Below are 19,356 nucleotides of genomic sequence, written 5' to 3'. Positions count from 1 at the left end.
TAAATATGCAGCCATCAATTTATTGGCTTATTATTTTATAAAGCAAGTTTTGGTTGTTAAAAATAACTTCTATTATTTGAAAACGACAAAATGAGTTTTCTTACTCAATTTTCTGTACCCTGGGTTGGAAATTTTTAATCTAAAAAGAATGCTTTCTTATGAGAAAATATTTGTAAAACCTGAAGACATTAAGTGGTTAGAGACACTTTTTTAGTGCTTTTCATTTAAATGTATGCTAGTGAAAATCTTAAATAGACAAAGGGAAAATCTGTGGATAAAGACATTTTAAAACCTCCTTGGTGGTTTAACTAATCATATTGTATTTGTTTCCTTCCAGATTCTGTGCTATAATATAGAAATTTTGCTTCATGAAAGCTTAATACAGCTTCTTGTTTGCAAACAAACAAATACACGTAGGATGAGCCATGCACATATAATGAAAAGTGAACCGGGACTTCCCTGGTATCCCAGTGGTTAAGACTTCTCCTTCCAATGCAGGGGGTGCAGGTTCAGTCCCTGGTCAGGGAACTAAGATCCCACATGCCTCACCGGCCAAGAAACCAAAACATAAAACAGAAACAATATTGTAACAAATCCAATAAAGACTTCAAAAATGGTCCACATCAAAAAACAATCTTAAAAAATAAATAAAAGTGAACTATGCTCCTCTTGATTATTTACCAGCCATTAATTAATATCACCCCCTCCCACACACACAGTACCACCACACACACACACACACACACACACACACGTTGCCTTTACATTTCCTGGCCAAATGAAGTTTTGAAGTTGTCATTTTGGAACTGATGACATTCTCTTTTTGATAAATGTTAACATTTCGGAAAGCTTTTTGTTTAATCTTTGTCCTTTATTCCCCGCCACCACCCATATCCGTACTGCTCAAATTAATTATGTCTTTAAAAACAAAAACAACCCCCTCCAAAAAAAGTTTGAAAACTGGGCTTTATTTTGCATTGTCTATGAATGGAAATTAAATTGAGAATAAAGAAAACTCTGGTTGTTTTCCTCTGTGGTTTATTTTCTTTCCTCATTTCTTTCCCACATGTTACCTTAACAGGCGATGGGTGCTACAACAGCTAATTCAGGAAACCTCCTTGCCTTCCTTTGTGACCAAAGGAAACTTGGGAATAATTCCTGCAGAAAGGACACAGCAACTAATACGAGAAGAGATGGAGGTCTGTGGTGAAGCAGCAGGGAGATACCCAAGCAACTATAATGCCTGGTCCCATCGCATCTGGGTTTTACAGCACCTGGCCAAGCTAGATGTCAAGGTAGGGCTGTTATTCTATGTCCCTAGGCATACTTCCTGCCTGCCATTTAAATCTTCTGGTAGTATATAGTAGTTCCTTCTCAGAGGAGCTTTAAAAGAGAGAAGTAGAGGAACTAATGACCCAGTAGGCCGGAGAGGATTGTAAGAACTGATACCTCCCGAGAAACCCTGGTAATTTTTTTTAAAAAGTTTGCATTCCTCACCAGCATGGTTTTGACACTTTTTTTTTTTTTTTTTTTTTTTTTTTGCCGTACGCGGGCCTCTCAGTGCTGTGGCCTCTCCTGTTGCGGAGCACAGGCTCCGGACGCGCAGGCTCAGCGGCCATGGCTCACGGGCCCAGCCGCTCCGCGGCATGTGGGATCTTCCCAGACTGGGGCACGAACCCGTGTCCCCTGCATCGGCAGGCGGACTCCCAACCACTGCGCCACCAGGGGAGCCCTTGACACTCTTAAGGCTAGTCCATTGGTAGAACAAAGCAGGTTTAAGCAGTAAGGAAGACTGAGCATAACTCATTTTGCCCTGAAACAGGAAGAGATTATTAAACCTTATGGAACTGAAATTGTTCTTTCTTGGTAGTCTTTTGTTTTGTGACTTAAAGTGCTAAATCAGCTGGCTGCCTTTTCACAATCTCCTCTGCTGGGGAGGGAACAGAGGATCTCACCCAGGTGTTCCCAAACTTGGCTGAATCTGTAAATTACCTGAGAATTCCTGTGTCCCACCCCAGGCCTACTGAATTGAAGTGAAGGTAGGATTTAGAGATCAGTATTTTTCACAGGCTCAGGGGGTTATTTGGATGCAGAGCCAGTTGAGAACTGTCACAGCCTAATCCTTTTAGTTTAGAAATGAGGAGATGGAAGTTTCCATAGAATTTTAATGGCTTGGACTTAGCCACGGTTGTATCATTTATTATTCATCAGAATGAGAGCCAGGTATCCTTGTGCTCCTTACATACTACAGCTTCTCTATTTTTTCTTCACTTCTTGTGGTATCAGTGCCTTAAGAATCTAGGGTACTCTTCTAAAAGCTTCCCAGGCTTGAGACAATTTAAAGGGGTCAGAATGTCTCATGTGGTGCTTTCAGATTAATAGCGAAGCATTCTCTAATTTTTACTCACCACCCCCTTCCTACGTCTCCCTTCAGGTCCCCTCTCCCTTCTCCCCTCTCTGTGTCCTAGCCAGAGATTCCTCCAGGATAAATAGGAGAGCCTTCACTTCTGAGGGATTTTAAGCCAACAGTCTGGAAGAGAAGCCCTTCCCTCCAGTTTACATGGCTTTGCATTTCAGGAGGGGAGGCTACCTAATGGAGTGGAAAGAGAAAAGACAGAATCACATTAACCTGAGTTCAGATTCTGGCCCTATTAGCTGTGTGTGTAAAGTAAGGCTTTAATGTTTTCATCTGTAAGATAGGGGCTCTACTGCCTGCCTCAGTGGATTACTGAGAATTACTTGGGGTAATGTGTATAAAGTACTGGGCACCTAATAGAGGCTCACTAAATTTTAGTTCCTTTCTCTGCTCCCCATAGATAGAAAACTTAGATGAAACTTGCCTACCAATTTGCTAGGTCAACTCAGTGCAATTCATTCATGAAAAAGTAGTGAAACCCTATCATTCCCAGACACTGTTGTATATACTGGGTGAGGCATAAAGACAAAAAGCTTGCTCTCAACAAATTGAAAAATCTAGTTGAAGAAACACATACCGACAGTTACAAAGCAGTGTGACGCTTGCAGGAACTGAGGGAATCTCCGGGTACAGTGGGATCACAGAAATGGCTCCTCATCCAAACTGGGCTCATTGGAAACAGCTGCCAGAGGGAGGGATGCTACACTGTGGGGGTGTCGGGAGGGATGAATTCAAGTTATCTGGTGGGTTGTGACGGATATGGAGTGCTTTAAAACCAGTCATCTCCGCTCCACGACTTGGTATCCTGTGGGAGGTGGAAAGAGGTAAGGGGAGGGTTGAGGATAAAGGAAGGCAGAGTCCAGGTAAGTTGAGAGGTCTTTGGAAACTTTCCTGCCTTTATGTGAACCTTTTAAAGTGGCATTCCCATAAATCAGAAACATGAGGCCAAGGTGAAATTCTTGGTTCCTTGAGACCATCCATTGTTGAAAATGACAACGCGTTAGTAATGTGTTGACTTATCTGCCCTGGTCCACTGCTAGCCTCACATGTTGTCAGTCTGCCCTCCTCTGCCCTTGGGGGGACTTGGCACTCTTCCTGTCACCACTGCCACTGTGTCTCACTCTCAGTGAAGTGCGCTGAATTTACAAAATCCCCTTTCTGTTCTCGTAAGCCATTGGGCGCAGCTAGGAGATCATGTACTATGCTTTGCCTGTTAGAGGAAGTAATCACAAAAGTACCAGTTGTCTAGAGCAGCTTAAAAATGCATATGAACTGAGTGGCATTTTTTTACTTAGAAAACTGAAAATGATTTTTTAAAGTGCTGATATTCAGCATTGATAAGGGTATAAAAACAAGCATTGTAGAAATTGGTATAATCTTACCAAAGGGCAACATGGCAGCATTTACCAGATGTTACCCCCGCAAAATGTGTGTTATCTCTAATCTAGCAGTTCTGCTTCTAGGAGTTCATCCTAAAGAAAAAATGGGAGGTGCAGTATGATATAGTGATTAAAGGCTCCACTCAGTGGTCATACAGACGTAATTTGAATCTTGACTCTCCCACCAATTTGCTCTGTGGCCTTAAGAACGTTGCTTAGCCTCTCTAACCTTCAGTTTTCTCATCTGTAAATTGGGGATGATGATAATTCCTACCTCATCGAGGGACGTAAATTAAGTGGGAGAATCTACATAACGTGGCTATCACAAGTGCTCATACTAATTGATCAATAAACACTGGCTGTTATATTAAATATGGGAGTTTGGTATATAAAAATACCACTTATAATAGTGAAAAACTGGAAACAGCCTAATCCTCTAGTAACAAGGGATTGGTTACATTACAGTCCATCAAAAAGTGGAATATTTTATTGCTACTAGAAATTATATTCTAGAAGATTATTTAAAGAAAAATGTTCATTATAGGTTAAGGATATAAAACTAAATAAGAGATGGGCCTACTACAATTTTTTTTTATGTTATTAGCATTGAATGCTATTTAACATGTTTAGAACAGTACCTGGCGTATTGTAAGTGCTCAACAGATATTTATACACACAAACACAGTGGTGTTACAGATATATTTTCTTATATTTTCTATAAGCATGCATTTTCTAGTCAGAAAAAAAAGGTTAGAGAATAAAGAATGTTTACCAGTGCTAGGGAGTAGAATTATGAGAGGTCTTAATTTTCTATTTTTTGTTCCCTGTAATGTTTGTGTGTTTCAGTGGACATACACTGAAGTAAAATTTTAAAATAGTCTAATTTGAGGGTGGGGTGGAAGGAAACAGTCACAGTTGAACAGAGTTCATTACTACTAGCCAATTGAAAGCTGATACCGTGTGTCACCTGAAAAAGCACATAGGGTCATTTCTCCAAAAAAGATATGCAAATGACCAAGAAAGACATGAAAAGATGTTCAACAGCATTAACCACTGGGGAAATGCCAATCAAACCACAGTGAGATACCATTTCACACAACTAGGATGACTAAAATAAAAAAGACAATAACAAGTGTTGACAAGGATGTAGAGAAATTGGAACCCTTATACATTGGTGGTAGGAATGTGAAACAGTGCAGCCACTGGGGAAAAGTTTGGCATTTCCTCAAAAAATGAAACATAGAAACACCATGTATGACCCTACAATTCCACTGCTAGGTATATATCCAAAAATATCGAAAGCATATGTTCATACCAAAGTGTGTATGAGAATGTTCATAGCAGCATTACTCATAAAAGCCAAAAAAAAAAGTAATACCCCAAATGTCCAGTATCTGAGGAATAGACAAACAAAATATGGTATATCCATACAGTGGTCTGTTATTCAGCCATAAAAAAGGAATGAAGTTCTGATAAATACTATAACATGGTGAACCTTGAAAACAATATGCTGATTGAAAGTAGTATTCCATTTATATGACATATTCAGAATAAGCAAAGCAGATTAGTGGGTGCCAGAGGATAGGGGGAATGGGGAATTAGAGGACTCCTAATAGGAATAGGGGTTGTTTTGGAGAGGATGAAAATGTTTTGAAATTATAATCATCAGAGATAGGCAAATGAAAACCACCTCACTCCTCTCAGAGTGGCTGTCATCAAAAAGTTTATCATCAAAAATAACAAATGTCGGCAAGGATGTAGGAAAAAGGGAACCCTAGTACACTGTTGGTGGGGATGTACATTGGTGCAGACACTATGGAAAACAGTATGGAGGTTCCTCAAGGAACTAAAAATAGAGCTACCATATGATCCAGCAATCCCACTCTTATTTTTTCATAAATGCTGCTTTTCTTTTTATCATTCCATTTGAAATTCTTTAGTTTGCAGATTTAAAGAATTCACTGCTGAATTTTGTCTTACCTACTTAAAAAAGCCATTTATCATTGATGTTAAGTAAGTTTGAGACAGATAGTGAAAGTCATGAGCACTTGAAAATTCCTGTTATTCTTGCATCATGTTTTTGTAGTAAACCCTTAGAATTAAGTAGTGAACAAAACAGACATGGTCTCTGCCCTGATGACACTTACAGTGAAGAAGAAATAATTACATTGAGTCTATTGTTGAACAAATAGTAAGTTAGGTATAATACAGATTCATTAAATGCAAAAGAAAGTTTCCACCAAAGTGATCTCTGAATTTATATTTTTCCTTCAATATAAGCATTACTTGAAAATGAACACCCAAATGTCTATCATTATTTTAGAATCTGTCTTTTCTATGTGTGTGCCAGTCAGAATGTGATCAAAGTCTAGGGAAAGGTCCGTAAATTCTGCGGCAGTAAAAAAAAAAAAAAAAAAAAAAAATCAATTACTTTATAAAAGAAAGGGAAAATTAGAATTTACTGAGCTTCCACTAAGTGCAAGCTTCCACTAAATGACAACACTGTGTTGGGCATTATATACAAAATATTGGTAGGAATGGTGTTGTCAAAACAAGAAATGAATCAGAAGAGAAATCCAAAGCATTAATGGAGAAAGTAAAACCTTTGGCAATTCCTTATTTCACTTCCCTTTTTTCTTCCTACAAGATTCTTCTTGATGAACTATCTTCTACTAAACACTGGGCGTCCATGCATGTTTCAGACCACAGTGGATTTCACTACCGCCAGTTTTTATTAAAGTCTTTGGTTAGCCAAACTGTGACAGATGGTTCTGTATTGGAGCAAAATACGTTGAGAAGTGAGCCAGCTATAGTTCTTCCAAAAGATGAAGAAGCAGTGGCTTCAGCAGAGGAATCAAGGATAAATCTTCCCCATCTTCTAGAAGAAGAAGTTGAATTCAGCACTGATCTTATTGATTCCTACCCAGGACATGAAACCCTTTGGTGTCATAGGTAAGAGAAAGGAAGATCTATTTCCTGCATAAAACTGTGTGTGTCCTTATGAGAGCTACAGAAGGTCTTACATCTGACTCGTGCCTACTTGGGTAAATATGGTAATCTGATTGTGGAACTTTGCTTGAGTGCTTCAGAGGAGTTTGTGTTACCATATACTCCTGCTCATGGTCATGATCAATATGAAGTTCCTCATGCAGATCTTTGCCAACGGCTCAAGGTGGTGGCGTTCATCCTTGACTGCGCCACAGAATAAGGTGTGTTACTTTCAAACTAAAGAAAGTTTCTGGACTCCCTCCTTGGAGATCCTGATACTTAGCATATCTGGGATGGAGTGCTGCCATCTGTTTTTTAAAATATAAAGAAAAAACCCTGACAGGTAAATTTGATGCACAGTCAGGGCTGAGACCATTGATTAGACCTTGAGAATAGTTAGACATTTTTATTGTTCTTCCCAACCGTGATGGCCTGCAGATTACTTTACCTTAAGTATAATCTCTTGACACTTTTTGCTTTTTTAAAGTAATATGTACTTTGGGAGTGAATCAGGATTATTAGGAAGGAGTGAAAGAGGGTTAGCAACCTCATAACTTGAGTTTTAAGAACCTTTGACTGTACTTTTCATGTTGAAATGAAATCCAGGTATGGGAACCCCCGATTGATTTATTTTGGATTATCATTTAGTTGGAGGCATCTCTGGCATTATATCTACAGATTTTACTTCAAGTTACAGGATTCTGTTTGTAGACAAAAGAGTTGCCTGTGTTAGGCAGGAGGTAGGCATTTTAAATATTTGTGTATTTTTTAAGTTAAATGTGATTTGTTCCCTTTTTCCAGTCTAATTATATTTGGAAGATATATTAGAAGATGGAAGACAGTCCCCCTCTTTGGCATCTTCATAAATACAGAATTTTCTTTTTCCCTTAAAAACAAAACATTTTTATTACACATTTTTAGGAGAGAAGATAGATCTTGACTTGCATGTTTTGTTGTTACCGATTTTTTATTGCTGTTTTATATTTAGACACATTAATAGCAAGACTCAAAGAATATTAAAAATTATATTTGTGTTTGAGAGAGAGCTAGATCATTAGAACAGAAACTTTCTTTTTTTATATAAAAATTAATTGGAGTTTGGAGTAGGGAGAAGAGACAGTTGGGATGACCTGTATATTACAGGAATGAATTATATTTTCTACTGATTCAGTGCCCTTAAGCAGTTTATCAGCCCTTTTAAGATTTGTCCTCTGTAAAATGGGTGTTATATGCTCCTTTGTCTGCTCCCAAATAAGCTGGGAAAATGAATAGAATTCTCTTTTAAGGGCTTAGAGTTATTAATATGAATGATGAAGTATAACAACCTAGAAACTACCTAAGGTAGTTTACCTTATTTTGTACAGAGATGTACACCCCTTTGAGTCACAAATTTTGGAAATTAGGCACATGGATCTTCATTTTTAACAAATAACTCCAGATGATTCTAAGGGCAGGAGAACTCTCCTTAGAGGAAGAACAGGAACTGTGTCTTTTAACATACTTTTCTCAGAGCCCAGCACATCCCTACTGCATGTCGGTGTTTAATAAGACTATAGTGCTGGATTTAGGGGAGAATTCAGAGGGTTTCTAAGATAATAAGTCCAACCACAGCAGTTCTGTTCTTATTAAAGAAAGTATTGGATAGAGGCCATACACTAAGCCTCTAGAGGAGCTAATATTTAATTCTCTTGTTTCTGAAAATCACTTGTCTTTTAGGATATCAATGAGGTTAATTTTTGGTTTTGTTTTATATTTTAACTTATAGCAGAGATTGAGCTAAGACCCATTTCTAGTTTCATATTATAGTAACAGGTGTAACAACACCAAGTGATTGTCATCATCTCAGTCCATTTTTTTTAAACACCTTCGGGGTAGTAGTCTTTCTCACAAACCAGTAATCTGGGTTTGTGAGGCTCTGTCCAAATACCCAGAGACTACATCTTAACTATTCTTCCTCCTTCCCCCAGATAGCTCTGGGTTACGAAGGGGGCACTGAACTGAGTACTGTATGTTTTAAGATTATCGACTTTTTTGTCTTTTCTGAAAAGCTTGACTTTGTGATGTGATTTTTCTTTTTCTACTCTCTTCCTTACCCTCCTCTTTCACAGGCGGCATGTTTTCTACCTTCAGCATCACTTAAATGGTAGGTTTCCTCACAGCGTGGTCCAGTTGTCACCTGCAGACAACCCAGGGGGGACTTTGAGTGACTTGCACCTCATCCCAGCAGGACCGCATACATCTCAGGCAATGGAGGTGGATGGACTCAGTGACTCTAGCAAGCAAGGCTATTCCCAGGAAACCAAACGCCTGAAGCGGACCCCTGCTCCAGACTCCCTGGGCCTGGAAATGGAGCACAGGTTCATCGATCAAGTATTGTCCACCTGTCGGAACGTGGAGCAGGCCAGGTTTGCCAATGCATACAGGAAATGGCTGGTTACATTGAGTCAATGAAAGAGGTGGATTAGTCCTGCAAGGTTCCCCTTTTAGTGCAATATTGCTTTCCTTTCTTATTTACATAGTTGCATGAACTGTTTGCTATTATTGTCTAACTATATGTGCTTCATCTTTAGGTTAAAAGTCCATAGTAAATCTTTCATTTTATTTATTTTGTTAAGAACTGGCATTCCTTTGGGGATAAAATAATTGTGTAGTTCCTTCCTGCTGAACAGTGAGTCTTAATTTTTTTCTTTTAAACTTCTCATCCTTTATATTCCTGTACTTGAGGCTTTTCTCATTTGGTTCTCCAGATTGGTTCACACACACCTCAACCCACCTCAGTGTGGTTGCTGCATAGGCTAGTTTTTTTTTTTTTTTAAATTAAAAATGTATGTTGTAGTTTAGCTTAAGAACAATACAAATTCAAAATTACTTGATCTAATTGTTGTTTTGAGAATCAAATGGCCAGATGGATGGATGTGTGAAAATACACACCATTTCTCTTTCTCTAGTATGTTCTACTCAAGTCATAGACCAACATAACCAAAGTCAGAAGTATTGGAATTTATATGAACAACATGCTTCCAATATAGTCCATTTTAAAAATGGTTATTTTTAAAAAAAATAATTTTAAGAGTTTATGTAATTGTAGTAGAAAATTATTTTTACTACTAGCTTTGATAGGTTGTTTTTACCTCAATTAAAATCAATTTTAAAAAAACCTAGAATGCTGTTTTTAGTTATTACTACTTACTTTCCTCCAGATTCACCATGAAAAATGGGAAGCTTATGCATAGAAATGTGTCCATTAAAAATCTTCCTTTTTAAAATTTAAGTTATTAAGGATACACTGGATAAACTATAAAGTTTTTGTGAAGTGATTATTAAAAGTTTACTGGCAAAAGCCAGGGGGGATGAATAGTTTTGAAGGTTAGTTCTTCAGTCTTTATTTTAAAAAATAAAACAGTTTAAAAACTTTGATACTAAATTTATCAGGGACAACGTACCAAAGTATCCACCTTTTAGCTGTATCTTATCTTTTCAATAATAAGGGCTGGGTTTTTTAGGTAGGTGAGGCAGGTGTGGGGAAAGTTCCAGGTAATGTCTAATGTCTTAATATGAAAGAATGCTTTGCATTTCTTCTTTCCACACACCTTTCTCTTTATTTTCCCATTCGATTTTTTTGTCATCTCCACTTTTGTATATTTTTCCTTATCTGTTGTATTTCATGGATGTGTACTAAACATAATCTCCTCTCTGTTTCCAGTTAATTCCATACCCCATTAAACACACGCACACATACACACACACACAATATGAATATGAACTGCCCCTCTAAAAGTTCCCCTAATGATGGAAGTTGTCTATTATCTTGTGTGTGTTTGAAATGTAATAGTGGCAGAAACAAGTGTGACCACTATGCTTTGCCTGTTTTCCTCTTTATTTGCTAGGTCACCTGTAGGGTGAGAAGACAGATGTAGGGAAAAGCAGACCTCTCCTATACCACTGTTACGGAGACTCTGGACTTGAGTGAGGAGCATTTCTTTAAGGGAAAAGAATAGGTCCTTTACTTGTATGTCATGATTTTGTTGAGTGGCAAACTGTCAAGTGAGACTTAAGAACACCAAAAAAATTGTCTAGACTGGTCCTTGTAGACAGAAGCTGCCTGTCCTTCTCTCTTAGGGCAAAATTTACCCTTTTTTAGCTTTTTATAGTATTTAGGTGAGAAAATGATTGGCATTATGAGCATAAATCTATGACCCTTTGTGTACAAAGCATATTTTGATTCAAATACCTCAAGGTCTACCTAGACCTCTATGGATAAAACTATTAATTTATGATTTTTAGCACCTGTGGGGCTTGGGGGGCAGACTACACACAGATGACATGGAAGATTTAGCACATTCCACTAATATATGTTGCCAAATTCTGGCCTCACTCAGTATTACCATTCTTCCAAGCATCATTTTAAGTATCATCATTTTAAGTATTAAGTAGTAGGGCTTCTTATGCTTTGATGTGAGAGTGTTGAGACATGAATACAGACAATCCTCTGTGAAACATCAGCTAAATTTGATAATGCTCCACATCTTTTTATACCTTCCACAGAGTCTCTTGCCCTTCTTTGATGTTAACTGCCTTCATGTGTTTTAAGTCTCTTAACCCACCCTTACATGAAGCCATGCAGTCCTTTAATATATCTTGGTCTCCTGTCTTCCTAATAGCTTTAAGTAGGGAGTAAAAATACAAATATCCAAAGGATACTGTTTATATCTGACTTTTGTGTGCTGCTTTATTTCTAAAATTTGCAGTTTTCAAGTGTTCATTCACTGAAAAACCTAGTATTGCCCTGGATGGTTGTATTTTTTCCCTAAATGGTTCACATCTAAACTCACTAGCTGTAGCATGATATTATCTCTTGGAATGAATGAGCTCATGCAGTGGAAAGGATGTGTCTATTTTTAGGGACTCATTAGTCTTCACTTATTTTTCTATAAATATGTCATTGTTAAAGGAAAAGATGATTTAGATTGACACAAATGTCATCCATCTTTCACTGGAAGAATTGTAGGCCATCCTGTGGATCAAGAATACTACTGACAAGCAAAAAAGCAATAAGATCTGTAAATATCTCTACCACTAACCCTCCCCAACCTGACTTTTTTTTTTTTTTAAGTGTACCTATTTTGGTAACATGGTGTTCCCAGATTCTGTGTGCCTTGCACATTGTAAGGACTCATTAAATATTTATTAAATTTATGAATGATTTAACTGAAGATGAGAAAGATCAATCATGAGTGATACATAGAGTGAGTTATGATTGAGAAATTGATGGAATAGAGCAATGGATTGTGAATGAATGATGTACTCTGCCTTCATGATACTTAGGGGGAGCTATTGCATATAGAATAAGTTAATTTAGATTTTTTTTCCTGCATTAAACTACTTTGTTTATGCTTGTTAAATCCCAGCCAAGAAATGCAGCTGTATAATATCAATTAACTGTACTATAATGTATATTAAAAATTCATAGAAAAATGAAGAACATTTGCAAGAACACTACTTTCTATTCACTTATGATGTTGGAGGACAGATCTTGCCAATAGAGCCATAGCCACTCTTGGAGTATCTGAGGAAACTGATTTCAAAGACGTGTTGATCTGTATCTGTGCATGAATAGTCATTTTAGACTCAAAACCCTTTCTTTTCTAGGTTTTAGCATTTTATTACCTCTTTGAAAACTCTGGGCCCAGACTTTTGAGTCATATCTCTTATTCCTATGGTACAATTCTAATTTAAATTAAAGGCTTCATTATTTATCGGATTAAATATACAGGAGGTCACTCAAAGCCACTTAAGTCTTCAGATAAGGGCTTATGTAACACAAGATGTGCAAACAAAAGTTCTTGGATTTTCATGTGGCATTTTGTAGGAAAGCATATATGGTGGTAGGCTGTGTCATTTAGATATATTCAGGTCATGTGAATTCATGCTTGTTTAGACACATACCTACATGTGTGTAAAAACTTTTAATATTTTTGAGAACAAATTGTCAGCCTAGTATTTTTCTCTTAATAGCACAAGATGGTATCTGACATGAGGGCTAAATATAATTTAGGAATGCAACTATCACTTGCTATGCAGCAATCTCATTTCTACCTTAGTTCCCCTGTATTAGAGAAGATGCTAAATATTTAGTTTATCAAAGGAAGTAAGAAACACTTTTGTTTTTGCAAAAAGCTTTTGTGAGCTTAGTTATTTTGTTACTAGAAAATTATATTTTAAAACTTTAAAATATCTAAAGTATGCTAGAAAATTTGAGCAGCATTGTAACAACTGAACTTTTTGTCTTCTAAGTAAATTTCTCAAATAGAACTGTGCAAACCCTAGCACTTTACGTGCTGCCGCCTCCCTGTACTTGAGTATACTCTGTAATGTGCTCCTTTTTATTAGAGAAGTTCATGGAGGCACAGGAAAGCATAGGCAAATTCAGTGTTATAAAGGCAGTGAGCAGGAAAAATCAACCCTGAGAATTCTCCTTACCATCACACAGTGTCTTTTAAAAAATAACTGTATATACTGTGTTCATTCGAGTGCCTTTCTTTTTGGGGGAGCAAGATTATATTTAAGTCTAACATTTAGGTAGAAAACAAAGGATGAAAATTTTATTAAACAGTTGATTGACTCATTATTTTATTTATTCCACTTGCTAGGCATGGCCCAATGGAATATTTTATCCTTAAGTGAGTTACTGATAAGAGCAGGAAGGATGCTTTGGTTTGCATGTCATTAGTTATCATTTTTAAGCACCCTACCAGGAAGAATTAGTTCTTTCTCAGTGACAACTGATGTTTTTGGGGTTGGAGGCCTCACATTTAGAGGACGGCATATGCATAAAGATCAGCCAAAAACCCTGTGCAGCCCATTTTTAAAGGGAAACAGTGGCCCTCTGCCCTAAAAGAAGCGCCATACAGTTGTCCTAAATGAATCCTTTGCCTCATCTTAAGGACTTTTAAGAACCCCATCCCAAATTTAGTCCTACGTAAGATAGTTGAGTGGGGGGAAAAATGGAACCTTAATCTTTTCAAATATTGGAGGAAAAGAGGCAAATACTGAGATGAAATTTAAAATGTGGCTTTTTATGTATTTGGGTATGGAGAGGGGAGGGATAGGAGTTCCATATTTCCAGATAGCCAATAATTGTTAATTGTAATTTCATTAAAATATATAGCTTAAGATGCCAAAGTGCTTTTCGGAGAACTGTCGAATAATGTATTCCTAACGGACAGCAATAGGTCATGTTCATAGTGGAAACAGAAAACTGTTGTGTCAGTTGTGGATCTGGGGGGTAGGGACTTCAGGCTCCCAACTTTGACTTCTGTATTCTCACTAGGCCATGTTAACACTGTAAAACCAACCCTTTACTTAAAAAAAGAAAAAAAAAAAATAGAGAGCAGCAGCTTACTCTGCTGATGAAATCTTGTGCTTCCAAGAATATTAGCTATATATAGCTTGTGCTTTCTGGACAATAATATGGTCCACAAAGCTAACCCTGGCATTTCTTTTTATTAATCTGTTATTATTTCTCAGGGTGTAGGAGATTTAGTAAATTTAGGATAAAATTTTATATTCAGTGGCCAAAAAAAGGCAAAAATATGCTAAGTATATTACTAGCTCTTAAAATTTTAGTATAGATAGTATTTTTTATAAACTACTACCAGTGCAGTAGCTCTGTGACTGCCTCATTGTTCATCTCACTGCTTCAATCCCTGTGGTTCTATTATGAATGTTCTCTTACACGTGTCTTCTACGGAAATGGCTTCTGTATTGCATTATTTTCCATGTTTTGCAGAGGTAGGAGTGCTTTAGTTGACATCAATCTCAGTTTTTAGAAATTCTATTGAGAAAGTGATTACTGTTGGTTTTCAAACTGACAACTCTTTTGCTTCTTAAAACTTCAGTTTCCCTGAAAGAGTGCTTTGTGTCAGATCTTGTACACGTTCCGTATGTTGCATAAAGCCTTGCACCTTGTAGGAATTCAACAGATCAGAATTGTGAAAGGCTAGAAAGTTGAAACTAGCTTATTTATCTCTGTCTTATCATCGTTGTCCACATTCTTAACTTCAGGAGAAATACAGTATTGTGCTGAAGATACATAATCAGGTTCAAACATACAAGGCAAAGATATACAGCTGTACAGCATTGTAAGTGCAATTTAGATACTTTTAAGGCATACATATGTGTGTGTATTCACATATATGTATATATATTTAAATGAGATTTGGAATTTCAACTTATATACTGGTTTTACAAAGAATTTTATCCAAAGGACTTTTATTTTCATACTTGCTTGAAGTGCTTCTGTTTAAAGGCAGTTTTCTTTATTAGACCAGCCCCCTCAAGCAAAGTTGGAAACCTAACACAAGTGCCCATTTGCTTGAATTAACCAGATGTTGCTGTAAACTGTTTATAGTAAGTCTTCGGTTGCTTGCGAACCATGACATTTTGACTTTTCTTCTATACCTTTAGGGAATCAGCCTTAATTTAAAGTATGGCAGTCACTTTCCTCAAAGTACTATGCAGCATACTTCAAATGTTTATTTATCTTTATAAAGTGATCAGTAATAAATTTGAGGTTTTTCAGTGTCATAGGGATGAACAATTTCACATGTCCAGTTATTGACTCATATAGCATTCTGTTAGAAATGCTAATATGTTATCCTCCCTCACAAATGTCATTTTGCATTTGGAGCAGATATTTTTTTTCTTGTTGGTTGAAGAATGAGTATAGGCTGAATGCAATCATAGTAGGTGCTTAATAAATATTTAGTTCATTATTAATCTAACATCAAAGTAACAGCTTTCAGAAAGGAGACTGTTGTCATCTTTTCATTGAGGAGTATATTTTTAGAGTAATATATGTTTGAAACTGAAAAATTTTCTCATTTGACATGAATTATTAGGCTTATTTAGGTTGGAGTTAGTAACGTGTAATAAAAATGCTGTTAATGTAGAAATGGTCTGAAGACAGGAGATGTGAAAAGTTTAAGTAGTATCTCTTTGTGCAAGGCACATTCATAAATGTGATTAAATGTCTTAATAGGCTGCTGAACTCTAGAGAGAACTGCTGTAGTCTTCTGCAATCATTGGTATATCTAGTATTATCTAGTATAGGTACTGTTTATTTCTCCCTAAATCTTGGTTACTTTCCAGTGTCTTAAAAGTAGTCATGGGCTTCCCTGGTGGCGCAGTGGTTGAGAGTCCGCCTGCCGATGCAGGGGACACGGGTTCGTGCCCGGGTCTGGGAAGATCCCATATGCCGCGGAGCGGCTGGGCCCGTGAGCCATGGCCGCTGAGCCTGCACGTCCAGAGCCTGTGCTCCGCAAAGGGAGAGGCCACAACAGTGAGAGGCCCGCATACCGGGGGGGGAAAAAAAAGTAGTCATGGTAAGGTATGAAGTTATATTAAATAACTTCTACTTGTTTTTTGAGAACATGTTCAAAATGAAGGAGAAATTTTTATGAATAATATAGTCGTTTCAGAGTCTATTAATTTGTGGCTTTCAGAGCATTTTTGACAGACTTTACCTAATGCAAACAGATTTAAACAGTTTAAAAACAAGCATTCCAACCTGAGCTGTGAGAAGCAGCGTGTGCAGCACAAGCGTATTTAGGCATTGCCTCCTGGCGAGGTTCTTGATGCATGGCTATGATGCTGGCTTCTGACTGAGGTCACCACTGTTGGTATTGTATTTTGGTGCTTGTTGTTCCTAGGAAAATAATGGAGTATGTACTAGGTTAACTTGTTTTTTGAGTTGGACAAAATAAAAGATGAGGTATTATGAATATACCAAATATTTATATCCTCTACTACAAAAAAACTAAAAAAGGAGGAGGGGAAGAAAATGATAAAAGAGCAATGATCTTTTTTTTTTAATAGCTTCTAAAAACCTTTTTTTCAATCCACGTCTCTTGGACACTAGGTAGTTGCTTACTTTAACACTGAGAGACTTTAAGGGATAGTTCTTAGCTACTATATTCTGCTATTAGAATCCGTTATGTGTGTTAATTTACATTGCTTGAAGATTCTCCAGAAAATGGAGCATTTAAGTAGGTTGCAATCAGTGTTGTTTTAAGATTTTCTTTTAGGTTATGGTTAAACGGACAAGTTACATGTATGATCTGTGGTGCAAGGTCAGATCCTGGGCATTAAAGATAAGTTTGGCTAACTTATTTTACTGAAGATACTAATTGTCTTCACTATTAAACTATTTTCCCCCAATATAACAGTCTGCATTGAATTTCCTTTAGCTCTAACCATATTCTAGTTGACGTTTTTTAAGGATTAAATATTTTGTGAATTCTTTTTACACTTAAAATGTGTAATTGCAGAGGCATAAAAATAAATTTTGCAATAACGTACATACAGAGTGTGTTTACGGTGTTCTGAGAGTTAGTACTCCAGAGCGCTTTAAATGTGATGCTAAGTGCTAAGGCTGATGTAATGACTATAGACATCTGTATCAGTGCTATCCAGTAGAAATAAATGTGAGCCACATATGCAATTTAAAATTCTCTAGTAGCCACATTAAAAAAAGAAACACATAAAATTAATATTTTAATTAACCCAATATATTAAAAATGTTATCTTTTAGGTATGTAATCAATATACAAAATAGAGGTGTTTTACCTTCTTTTTTCTCCATAGTAAGTCCTCAAAATTCAGCGTGTATTTTGCACTCATGTGCATCTCAGTTCTGACTAGCTACATTTTAAATACTCAAAAAGCCACTTGTGGATGAGGGCTGCTATACTGGACAGTGTAGATTCATAGAATACAAAGTATGGCTTTACTTTAAATTGGAGGTGGTGAGGTAGGCATGAAATTATGGTACTTTAAAAATTATTTAGTATACTTAGAAAAGCATCGAACAGAATTGTCCACTCGTTTTTTTGTCTTCATTTAAAATTTTCTCTAGAAGTAGGGTCAACCAGTTTCAATTTGCCAAGCATTATTTAAGAAGGAAGGATTTCTGTGCATGTAAAATACCACAATATGCTGATTATAACAACATATTATTAACAACACATTTTTCAATGTGTTCACTAAATTCTGTCCTGTTTCTTCAAAATAATAGCTTAAATTGCATGTTAATTATATATCTGTACCTATTTTGTTTTTATATTATTGTTATAATACAATAATATGTATTAACAAACAGCCCTCGGATTCTAATCTGCCTATGCAGCTGTCCTCCAGTACTTACTGGTATACATATTAAGTTGTAATAAGTGGCAGAAAAGTAGAATGAACTTTTTTTTTCCATTATATTTGTTTTTATCATGTGACCATGTACCAAGCCAGCTATAAATTATTGTATTTCTGTAGAATATGGAAAATAGTGTTTATGTCTTGTCTTTGCTAAATGTTTGCAATTTCTAAGTAAACTTTTCATCTCCTAAAATGAGTGTTAAGTGTGATTTTATTTTTACTTGTGGTGGTGTTTTAAACTCAACTTCAGTCTCCCAATTTGTCCTGTTTAATTGCTGTGATAGTGGTAGTTGGGTGGAGGTGTGAACTGTTGTCTGTGTGAAGCCAATGATTTGATTACCTACATTTGTAAAAAGATTTTAAACATATCACTTGTGTCTAGGACATTAAAAAAAAATGCCAAAAACAAATTAGAGCGCAGTTGTCTTTAGGGTGCATTAACGATGACTAGCTGACTTGTGAAATCATCATTATGACTACATATGCTTTTTTCCAATATACTTCAGATGAACGTAGGAAGCAGGGAATTACTTGGTTATTTCAGTGTTATACCCCATGTTTTCTTTTTTGTTTGAAATATCTTTATTGGAATATAATTGCTTTACAACGTTATGTTAGTTTCTGCTGTATAACAAAGTGAATCAGCTATATGTATACATATATCCCCATATACCCTCCCTCTTGCGTCCCCCTCCCACCCTCCCTATCCCACCCCTCTAGGTGGTCACAAAGCACCGAGCTGATCTCCCTGTGCTCTGCAGCTGCTTTGTTTGCAAATATTTTCTCCCATTCTGTGGGTTGTCTTTTCATCTTGTTTATGGTTTCCTTTGCTGTGCAAAAGCTTTTAAGTCCCATGTGTTTATTTTTGTTTTTATTTCCATTTCTCTAGGAGGTGGGTCAAAAAGAATCTTGCTGTGATTTATGTCATGGAATGTTCTTCCTATGTCTTCCTCTTAAGAGTTTCATAGTGTCTGGCCTTACATTTGGGTCTTTAATCCATTTTGAGTTTATTTTTGAGTGTGGTGTTAGGAAGTGTTCTAATTTCATTCTTTTACATGTAGTTGTCCAGTTTTCCCAGAACCACTTATTGAAGAGGCTGTCTTTTCTCCATTGTATATTCTTGCCTCCTTTATCAAAGATAAGGTGATCATATGATCATATGTGCGTGGGTTTATCTCTGGGCTTTCTATCCTGTTCCATTGATCTATATATCTGTTTTTGTGCCATTACCATACTGTCTTGATTACTGTAGCTTTGTAGTATAGTCTGAAGTCAGGGAGCCTGATTCCTCCAACTCCATTTTTCTTAAGATTACTTTGGCTATTTGGGTTTTTTGTGTTTCCACACAAATTGTGAAATTTTCTG

The 19,356-nt window shown here is 36.7% G+C and overlaps 1 protein-coding gene across 1 annotated transcript in view; it reads left to right on the top strand.

The window, feature by feature from the left end:
* PTAR1 (protein prenyltransferase alpha subunit repeat containing 1) overlaps positions 1-18,162 on the top strand; it is a 49,001-nt gene extending 30,839 nt beyond the window's left edge. The window contains exons 5-7 of the mRNA XM_079926670.1: positions 1,082-1,295; positions 6,443-6,747; positions 8,892-18,162. Coding sequence (XP_079782796.1) covers positions 1,082-1,295; positions 6,443-6,747; positions 8,892-9,234 — 862 coding nt within the window. The 3' untranslated portion in view covers positions 9,235-18,162. The remainder of the gene's footprint in view (positions 1-1,081; positions 1,296-6,442; positions 6,748-8,891) is intronic.
* The last annotated feature ends 1,194 nt before the right edge of the window (positions 18,163-19,356 follow it).

This window comes from Stenella coeruleoalba (assembly GCF_951394435.1).
Source record: "Stenella coeruleoalba genome assembly, chromosome: 7".
NCBI classification, from domain to species: Eukaryota; Metazoa; Chordata; class Mammalia; order Artiodactyla; family Delphinidae; genus Stenella; species Stenella coeruleoalba.
This window is presented reverse-complemented; position numbering and strand designations above follow the sequence as displayed.